Raw genomic sequence first — 10,073 nt, 5'->3', positions numbered from 1 at the left:
TGGAGGGCTAGACAAGAGCCACATACGGTGGTAAGAGGAAGAGAGCAGCTGAGAGGCAATAATAATCCAAAATGCTTCTGGGAACACAGCAGGAACAGCTGTCAAAAGATCAACATTTTAATCAACAAACCTTGTACACAAGAGGATTCCCACTAAGGGAGTACATGTATTCTTGCTTTTACCACAGCTTCTACCACCTGGGCTTTTAAGGCCCAGGACAGCCTCTCTTTTTCAAGCTTCCCTCTGCAAGTATATCCAGGGAGGGTGGCTTTCCAGAATTTGTCACAGACAGGAGCAACAGTCCCTGCTGCACACACTGATGTTGAAAGCTCTGTGTCTCCTCCGCTCCCCTCTCACATTCGCCTGGCTTTCCGTGGGCGGCAGCCATTGTGTGGAACCGGGGTGTTGTCAGTGATGGAGATGACCTCCAAACCTCCCATAGTCAAACCCCTGATGGCAGCCTGGAAGAACAAGACGGCAGATGACATGCTGTTATCAACACAACAAATAGCACAGAAGGAAAAAAATCTCAGGGGAAAATAGTTTGGCTCCCCATCCAAAAACCAACTTCTTCCAACGATTCTACTTTGTAATTTTCTTAAAAATTAGTCTGTACCAGATAACCCAGTTTAAACCGATCTGTTCCAGTCCTTCTGGCAGCATTCCCATCAATTTTCCTACTTTAGTTGGAAGAAGTCATAAATACAGCTTTTATTCTGCTCCTAAAGTGATAGTACTCTAAAATTCTAATGATTCTAAAATTTCATTACTAGGCACTTGAGTGATGAATTCTTTAAATCACCTTCAGAATAACGAAGTTAATAGATGTAGTCACGTGATTAACCTGAATTTAAAAAAAAATGTGGGTGATGCTTGAGAAAGAAAAATATGAAAAGAAACTCTGACACCTACTTTGCGTCCTGGTCCAAGTCCTTTCACCATGACTCGTACGTGCAATACACCCTTCCCACGTGCTTTCTGCAGAAAGAACAACTGGTTAGTGTTCTCTTCGATATTACTGCTGCTCATACTCCTCTGGAGTCTTTCACTCCCTTTTAAGCCACTATCATAGTATTCTTTAAGTAAAAATAAAGGGTAGGTAGTGATGGATACAGAAGACAAGTACGGGGATTATTGCACAAAGACACGAGGGGAGAAGGAGGCCTGGATATAGCCATGGCAGTTTCAAGACAACTTCTGTGCTAAGCTGTCAGCTCTGCATGCAAGGCTTTAAGATCAAACTATCTGCGACCTAAAGCCACAGCAGAAAATGACATATCCATGGATACGTGACTGAACTGGCAAGGGACTAACAAGGACTAACTCAAAGCTGTTTTCCCTTCTTTAATGCAGCAACTTCTCTCCTGTGATCAGTGGACTCCTTCTAGAGGGTAAATGAGAAAAGCAGGCAAGCTTTGTATTTGCGGTGCAGGAGTCCACACCTTCAGTGCAAAAATTCTAGCGGCTTGCAAATTGAAAATGAAAAACACCTGCTGTAAAGCATAGCCGTGCTGCCACCATGTGGATGGAGCTCCTCTGGGTCTCTTGATTTCTGTGTTCTGGTGCAATTAATGTACTAACAACTTTAACAGTGACAGAATAAATCTGGCCAAGCACAGCTATGCAGCTATTACGAGGCTCCGATGAGCACAGATTAATAGTGAAGATGTTCTTCTATTCCTCTGAGTCAACCGTAATAACCTGTTGGCTGGTAGCAGCACCAAAACACCTCTGACGTGAAAGGCTGGAGCGAGTTCCACCTAATTCAGGATAAGGATTTGCAGTTTAAACTTGCCTCATTCTGCTGTAATGAGGACTGTGACGCAGCCAGCCTCATATTCTCCTGCCACCTGGACACCCGCATGTTTTTTTAGAAACAATTACAGTAAACTATGCAGCTAGAAACTACTTGTGCAAGGACATCACCTTCTCTGACAGGAACTGCTGGCAGCAGCTCAGTTCTGTAACAGAGAGCAAATATAAAACATTCAGCCAATAATTACATCTGCTTCTCAGGCCCCTACAGTGCAAAAATTGAACCACTGCTGATTCAGGGGCCACATTTCCAAAACGGCTAAGATGCTCACTTGGAAAAAAGAAGCTATGCAAGCTGGTGCTCGAAAAGGACAGGTTCCAAGTTACATTCCCCAATCACCCCACACACAGCTAAGCTCACCCTCTGGGCATTTCCAACTGCTGTTTCAAACATGCTTTGTCTGTATGAAGATGTGCAGTTGTGCTGGTTTTGGCTGGGGTAGTTAATTTTCTTCACAGTACCTGGTATGGGATGGTTTTAGATTTGTGCTGGCAACAGTGTTGATAACACAGGGCTGTTCTAGTTACTGCTGAGCAGTGCCTGCACAGAGTCAAGGCCTTTTCTGCTCCTCACCCACCAGTGAGTAGGCTGAGGGGCACAAGGAGATGGGAGGGGACACAGCCAGGACAGCTGACCCCAGCTGGCCAAAGGGACATCCCATGCCATACGACATCATGCACAGCACATAACGCTGGGGGACAAGGAGTGGGACGCTTGGGAGTGATGGCATTTGTCTTCCAAAGTAACCATGATGCATGATGGGGCCCTGCTTTCCTGGAGATGGCTGAACACCTGCTTGCTGATGGGAAGTGATGAATGAATTCCTTGTTTTGCTTTGCTTGCATATGTGGCTTTTGCTTCACTTGTTAAACTGTCTTTATCTCAACCCACAACTTTTCTCACTGTCACTCTTTTGATTCCCACCCCCATCCTGCTGGTGGGGCGTGAATAAGCAGCTGTGTGGTGCTTAGTTGCCGGCTGGGGATAAACCACGACGGCAGCGCGTCAGATGAAGCTAAGGAAACTGTCAGCAAACAGCGGTGTGCTGCCTTGAGTGCTAAGGAACAGAATTCTGCCTGCGAGCAAGGCATGTACCCAGGTAGTGAGGGGAGGCAGTCAGTGCTCCCCTCTGCAAGGGTGAGAATCATCAGCGCAGACTCACCACCGCTGCTGCCATGGCTGCGGTCTGTGCTGCGATGGCAGTTCCCTTCTTGGCATTCTGGAAGCCTTCTGTGCCACAGGATGTACGGGCAAACGGCCTGTTGTCAAAGCTGACCACTTGGATGTGGGTGCTACAGAAAGACAGAGGCAAAAGAAAGAAGCAAGCTAGAACAAAGCTTTATTCTCCAGTATCTTCTTGCTCACCTTACTGGCATGGCTTGCCACAGGACTCCTGTCTCCAAGCCACCCTAACTCAGCACTCCCTTTTGAGGTATCCCACTTACACAAACCTGCTGCAGAGACCTCCCAGCAGTGACCTTCCAGTCACCCTACAGAATCTGAGCAAGGTGGCAAAACCTTTCTGGATAAGGTTTACTTAATCCAGGTACACCTCAGATACTGCTTAACCCTTTTAGACCCACCTCTCACTGTGAGCATTTCACCTTTTCTGTTTTTTAAAAAAATTGCACAAAGCATTTCTAGAACTTGGAAGAGCTTTTAATAAACAGTAAAATAACACACTGGGGATCACTAATGAAACACAACCATGTCTCACAGAGAATACGACAGTTTTTTTCAACAGCTGTACAGCAATAGCATTAGAATGGAGGGCTAGAAGTAACCTGCCATTAGAGCTGTTGGCATCTAGTGATTCATACCAGAATGTAGTCAAGAACTGTAATAACAATCTTACTGCTGTTGAAGATGCTATAAGGACAGTTATGCTTCCTGAACAGCACTAAGGTTTGAATTCAGTATTATTATCTTCCCAGTCATGACCACCACTCCCCTGGCTTTTTTTTCTCCTTCGAGCCTTTTGATCAAAATGATGACTGGCCAAAGCCTGGGTATGTTACAAGGTTTTATTTTGCATGAGAGCAGGAATAGAACAGCTTATTTGCTTACTTGTTGTACGTAGCTTTGATGTGAGCTATTGGGATCTCTTCATAGATCTTTCCATCCCATCTCATGGAGCTCCTCTGCAGGATTAAAGGGCTGAGAAGCAAAACAAGAGATATCAAGCACTGTTTAATTTTTGCAGTTTTATTTCATACTGGGAAAGAAAGAAGGGATCGAGTCTCCAAAAAGCTGTGCTTGTGATTGACACATTTCCCGTCCATCCTCGGCTGAAAAACTACTGAACGCGACAAAACCTGCCAGCGAGAGAAAACCAGCAGGGCCCTCCGGGCTCGGCCTGGCCGTCTCACCTCGGGTCGGTCACGCTCTGGTTCTCCGCCCCCTTCGCGGCCGCCGCCTCCGCAAGGTCCTGCAGGTGCTGGGGGCCGGTACGCAGGCCGCGGCACAGCGTGGCAGTACGGCCCCTGCGGGAAAGAAACCGTATCCGAGCATGAGGGCATCGGGGCCTGCCCCAGGCGCCGGCTGTGGGGGAGGACGAGCCGCGGGCTCCGGGGAGGGGGGAAAGGGGTTAGGCCCAGCGGGGCCTCCTCTGCCGGCCGCTACGGCGGAACGGGAAAGCCCCAACGGTCAGCCCCGAGCGAGGGGATCCCCGCCACACCGCGGCCCGCTCCCGCCGCTCACCCCCAGGCCGCCCCCAGCAGCCGTTGCCAGGCGACTGCCATCGCCGCGCTCATGGCGGCTCCCGTAGCCTGCCCGCCGAGGCGCCGCAAGGCACGGCGGGAGCGGGGAGCAAAGGTGGCGGCGCGCACCGCGGTGCATTGTGGGTCGCGCCGCAGCGTGATGGCGGCGCCCGCTCAGCGAGCGGCCGGTTGGGGTCGGTGGCTTTGTACCGCTGCGGCGCCGCGGCCGTGGCGCCTCTTCGGGGCGATGTGTCTGCTGCGGCTGCCCCGCATCACGCAGCCTCTCGAGAAGGAGGAGGAAGAGATGGCGGCTCTCATGGAACAGGTAGAGGGGGGGTGCTGGGGGTCTGCAGAGGGGAAAATGGCCGCCTCGGGCCTGGAGGGGAGAGCACCCCGCAGGGCTGGCAGCCGCGGCCTGTCCCTGGTGGTGCCTGAGGCTCTGGAGTGACAGGCCACGGGGTGGAAGGAGATGATGGCCCTGCACAGCCAGTCTGGGGGCACCATGGGTCATGTCGCTCCCCGCCGTGAAGCGTTACTGAGTGCTCTGTGTGTAATTTGCTGCCTGCACCAGGTATCATGGGTCGTGGTAGTGCTCCCGTGGTCTTCCTCGATGCTGTTGATGTCCCTGTTAGAGGCTCCTGCTGCGAGCAGGGAGGCCCTGCTCAGTCTCAGGGAAACTTGCATCATCTTGCGTTTGCAGAGGTAGAAGTAATTTAATTCTGTTTGTCAAGTCTAGCCCATATTGCTGGTGGTTTAAGAATTCTCTGTGCTGCCCTTGTAGATAGAGCTGGAGAAAAGCCACTATTCAGATCATGAAATTCGCAAGCTGAAAGAGGAGGAACTGCTTAGGAGAAGAAAGGAAAGTACGTATGATGATGATGATGATGAAGCACCTGGCAAAACAATTATTATGGCTCAAGACTTGGAGGACAAGTGGGAACAGAAGTTACTGCAATTTAAAGCTGCTTCACGGATAACAGGTACAGGCTGTGGTTTGTGTGTTTGTGGTGAATACCCTGATTATTGGCCAAACACAGCTGAGTGGAATTCAGTAGAGGAAAAACATTTGCTGAGTCTTTTCTTGTTTTAAAGAGTCTTCACTCTGTGGCAGTACTGTTAGCACATGAGAAATTAACTGGTTGACAAGGAAATCAGTGTTCCTGTACTGCAAAGTGGTGTGTTTTCAACCTTACCAGAGTAACATGGTGAAAATGGATGTTGTTTCTAGGAAAGAGAAATGTTTGGTTGCTTTGTTCCCATGTTCCACCTAGTGCTTTTGTTGATTTTTGTCAAGGTAGAGATCCAGGCTGCTTGCTATAAATTCCTTCTGGAAATGAAACAGAGTAGTCTAGCAGTGGTTTATAGAGTGACTGAGAGCACTGTCCAGACTTTTTTGACATTGTCTGTGTTTGTGTATTATTGCTGGAAGAGTGTGAGATACAGAGGGTTGATGAATCAGGGGGATTAGAGCAGTGCCGCCAGGAGGCTGTTTCCAACATGTGTTGGTTTTTGGCAGATGCTGATAAAAACAACAATCGAAAGTCGTTGAACAGGAAGCTGGACAGTAACCTGATGCTTCTGGTGAAACAGAAAATTGGTAACCAGGAACTGTGGCTCCTGCCTCAAGTGGAATGGCAACCTGGAGAGACCCTGCGAAGCACAGCTGAGCGAGCCATGGCTACATTTTTGGGTGTGTAGTTTATCCTGTGCCTGGCCCTCCCCCCTCTTTGTCCCAGGGTTTTCTTCCTGTGCCCTATCTGAGGGATACCTGCCATCTGCTGTAGTGAAATCGCCTCCCATTTTCTGGGAAAAGGCATTTCATGGCAAAGGGACAGAGCTCAATGAAGTGGGCTTTCCAGCAAGAGTTGTGGTCCTGGGTGATCGGTTCTGTAACTGTGTACTGTTGCAGAGTGACTGCAGCATGCAGAAGGCTGACGGGGCTGGCAGGCTGTGAGTTGGGATCTCTGGCTGACAGCAGCTGCAGCGCTGGGTCTGGCCCTCATGGTCTGCTGCTGGAGCATTGCCAGATGCCCCATGAATCGTCTTGGCTTGCTCCAGGTGCATGGCTTCTCTTTTGTGGCAGATGGGTCATGGCAAACCAGTGTGTCCTTGCTTTTCACTGTGGGTTGGCAAAACTTGATATCCTCTGCCTTCCTCCCTCACTCTGAGAGGACTAGCTGGACTCCAGACAAGTTCTTTTTTCATGAGAAAAGGCTTACAGTTGGCAGTATTTCTGCGAAGAGGAGGGAAGTCAGTCTGAACCAGATATATAGAGTGGTTTATGTTGCCTTTTTGTTACTACAGGAGAGCAGTCACTGTTGTTCTGTGTTCTTATGTCTTGTTTTTTCTTTTGCATTGCTGCCTCTTGCAGGAGATCACATTGAAGCCAAAGTCCTGGGGAATGCACCATATGGGATTTACAAGTATAAATTCCCCAAGGCCATCAGGACTGAGAATAATGTGGGAGCCAAAGTATTCTTCTTCAAAGCCTTCCTCCAAAGCACTGATCTGTCCCAGGCAGAGCTGAAGGGAGATTACCTGTGGGTCACAAAGGATGAGCTGGGAGATTACTTGAAGTCAGAATACCTGAAAAAAGTCAATCGATTCGTTCTGGACTTCTAAGCGATAGGCTGTGCTCCAGCAGATGGGGAAGATGTGGGACGTGACTCCAGGGAGGAGCACAGCTGCTGCATTGCATGGTCTGTGTGTATGGGATGGTGACTTGGGCTCTGGAGGATAATTTGCCTTTGCCTTATTTCCCACTTCTCTTCACCAGGCCTGCACTGAATAAATATTAAAACTTATACTTGGAAGTGAAGCTCTCCTGAGAGAGTTCTTTGCTCTTCTTGAATCCTCCTCCTCCACCTCTTCTGGAAATGCATGTTGTGATCTTTTCCTCTCCCAAGTGTGTGATTCCCTGGGGCTGTGGTACCCAGGAGGCTCGCTTTCCCCACCAGACTCCTGTCATAGTTTTAAGCTCAAATGGTTTCTTCTGTGCAATGGCTAATGCTTGTCGCTGGTACCTGCTCTTTAATAAGAACAGCACTGAAGGGTTATCTGTGTGTCCAGGTGGGAACAAACCATCCTGGACACAAGGCTGGGCAAGGTGGGCTTCTGGGGACATGGAAGCTGGGATATTCACAGCTTAATGTTTAATTTGTGGTGGAGCTGCCTCTGGCCTAGAGTCTGTGATACATGGTGGATGTGGAGCAGCTCTCTCTTTAGATGGGTGCTGCTTTTCTGCCTGCACTGCCTTCCTCTTGAGCCTCAAGCTATAGCAACAGATACTGAGGGAGGGTGATGCTTGAGCAGCAGCTCTCTGTCTGGGCTGGCAGGCTAATATTTCCTGGTGGGGGAAGGCTGCTCTAGCATTGCGGCCTCCTGGGAGCAGCCTCAAAAGTGGCTCTGGGCAGTTCTCAGCTCCTATTCCTGGTGCATTAGGTCAGCACTGCAAACCCAGCCCAGCCGGGTCTGCCGCAGGTAGCCTGGCCCTAGTAGTGCGATTTCTTTATTAGATCTATCCTGGGCTTATACGGTGCTGTCTCACCTCTCTGGGGCAAATTCTATTTCTTTGGGTTTTTTTTTTTCTGGTTGTAAATGTAGCTGGTAGTCAGAGTGTGGGCACGGTGCTGGCTGGACCTTGCAGAGAATCAGCAGCCTTCTTTAGTGGCAGGGGGAGAGGGAGGAAATAGCTGTCGTTAATCATCGGGAGAGAGTTCGGCCTCCAGAGGTGGAACTGGAGATTGCTATATGTATTTTATCAATCCTTTGGGAGCTGTTGAGCTGCAGGCCTCAAATTAAAGCTATCCTTAATCACTCCACAAGCCATTGGGGTGGGGGGTAGCACAGCAGCCTTCCATTTTCTAATGCTGGGCAGTTTGGGAGCTGCAGGCTTGCCATAAATTACCAGCAAAACAAAACTTGGGTTCTTGAAGCATCCTCGCAGGCCTGGCAAGGGGGCTGTGTCTGCCGCAGGGAGCACTTGCAAAGAGGAAATAAAGGTGGAGCAGAATACATGGCTGAAAAATTGCAGATTTTTTTGGCTGCTGTCTGAGGTCAGCACTGCTGAATGGGAGACTCTTGCCTTCTCCAGCACTGAAAGCTCCTGCAGAGGGGAGAGGTGAGTCCTTCCCTCAGCTGTGCCCCACCAGCCTGGGGGGTCATTGGTGCAGTCAGCTCAGGATTAGGCTTTTCTCTGCTGCATTGTTTCAGGCTGTCCCTGGTTCTGTGGGTACAAGCTTAGGGCATGCCCTTTGCCAAGGTCTCTGCCCAGTTTCCAGTGCTGAAGGTAGGTTTTGTGTTGCTGGAACAAAACTTTTCAAAGCATACAAAATGCTGTTTAATCAGTGTTTGCTTATTCTTAAAACCAGGAGCACAAAAGAGGGAAAAGGCTTTACTGAAAGCTTGCTGATCTTCAGACCCAGGCAGTTTTTGCCCTCTGGCTTACTCAAGCTCCAAGTCTTTGGGCATTCTTTGCTAAGAGAGGTGTAGCTCCCTTCAGCAGTGGAAAGATCAGAATCAAGAGCCTCCTTAATTTTTTTTTTTTCCTTGGGCTCAGGCCTTTGTTCTTACAAGTAGCAGGTGTGTGAGAAGCTTGATCTTTTCTGGAAGCTGAAATCGTTGCTTTCTGATCACCTAAAACAAATTGCTGCTCACAGCCTACATAGGAACAGCACTTTTCTTGTTTTCTGTTACTTTTCCTGCAGCTGATTTTATTTAAAAACTCTCAGCCAGCTGCTGCAAACAATCCCAGATCCTGCAGCTCGGGTGCTTTTGCTCAGTTCTGCTGTGTGGCCTGTTCTCCTCTTCTCTGGCCTTGGTGAGAGGGAAGGCAGAAAGATATGCAGGTTTCCTAGCAGAGAGGATGGTTTGTATCTTCTCATTTCCTCCCTACTCCAAGAGGTACCACAGTACATGACTGAGGCTGTTCTTTTCCGTTGAGGGCTTGGTGGCTGCCGGCTGTCTTTCCACTTGGTGCAAACTTAGGCCCATACTTGCAGAGTTGCAGAGGTCTGATCAGGTGGGCTGGTGGGATATATTTTGCTAGTAACTACTGGCAGATAGTACAAAGCCTTAAAACCTTTTCTGAGAGAGCTTTTCTCTCTCCTGGAACAGAAGAAGCTGTTGAGTTGTGGCTGGGAGAGAGCTGCTGCAGCTGCAGCGTGCCTCCTGTGGTCCAGCACAAAGAGCAGGGGAAGCCTTTCACTTGTGTTGAGCATGAAACACAAAACTCCCCTTGCAGATGGAGACGAGCTGCATGAGCTTTTGCCTGGATGTTGAGGGAGTCTGCAGCTTGTTTGCACCCAGAGCCTGGAGGGCTTTTCTCATCTTGGCAAAGGCCACCTCATGTGAGATCTCTCTACCAGAACCTGAAGCTGCAGCAAGTACCTGGGAAAGCACTGAGTTTGCTGTGGCTCTTAAGTGCAAGGCACAGTCAGATCAATCGAAGAGCTTTCCTGTGAAGTGTGCACAGGAGAGAGGTGTTTTGGAAAGGACCTGTGAGTCCTCGCTTTGAGAGCAGCAACGTGGGGCTCATCTAAGAAGTCCAACGTAAGAGC

General features: G+C 49.3%; 2 protein-coding genes across 2 annotated transcripts; one reads left to right on the top strand and one right to left on the bottom strand.

Moving 5' to 3' along the window:
- Positions 1-101: 101 nt before the first annotated feature.
- On the bottom strand, positions 102-4,650 carry MRPS11 (mitochondrial ribosomal protein S11). The gene is made up of 6 exons (XM_055716019.1): positions 4,517-4,650; positions 4,186-4,299; positions 3,884-3,973; positions 2,979-3,108; positions 913-978; positions 102-461 (listed from the first exon to the last, which is right to left on the bottom strand). The coding sequence occupies exons 1-6, from the start codon at positions 4,567-4,569 to the stop codon at positions 354-356; spliced, it is 561 nt and encodes a 186-aa protein (XP_055571994.1). The 5' UTR covers positions 4,570-4,650; the 3' UTR covers positions 102-353.
- On the top strand, positions 4,568-7,328 carry MRPL46 (mitochondrial ribosomal protein L46). The gene is made up of 4 exons (XM_055716018.1): positions 4,568-4,840; positions 5,297-5,495; positions 6,032-6,205; positions 6,887-7,328. The coding sequence occupies exons 1-4, from the start codon at positions 4,568-4,570 to the stop codon at positions 7,135-7,137; spliced, it is 897 nt and encodes a 298-aa protein (XP_055571993.1). The 3' UTR covers positions 7,138-7,328.
- The last annotated feature ends 2,745 nt before the right edge of the window (positions 7,329-10,073 follow it).

Source organism: Falco cherrug, chromosome 7 (genome assembly GCF_023634085.1).
Source record: "Falco cherrug isolate bFalChe1 chromosome 7, bFalChe1.pri, whole genome shotgun sequence".
Taxonomy (NCBI): domain Eukaryota; kingdom Metazoa; phylum Chordata; class Aves; order Falconiformes; family Falconidae; genus Falco; species Falco cherrug.
The sequence above is the reverse complement of the archived record's forward strand: the minus strand, read 5'-3'. Positions and strand labels throughout refer to the sequence as shown.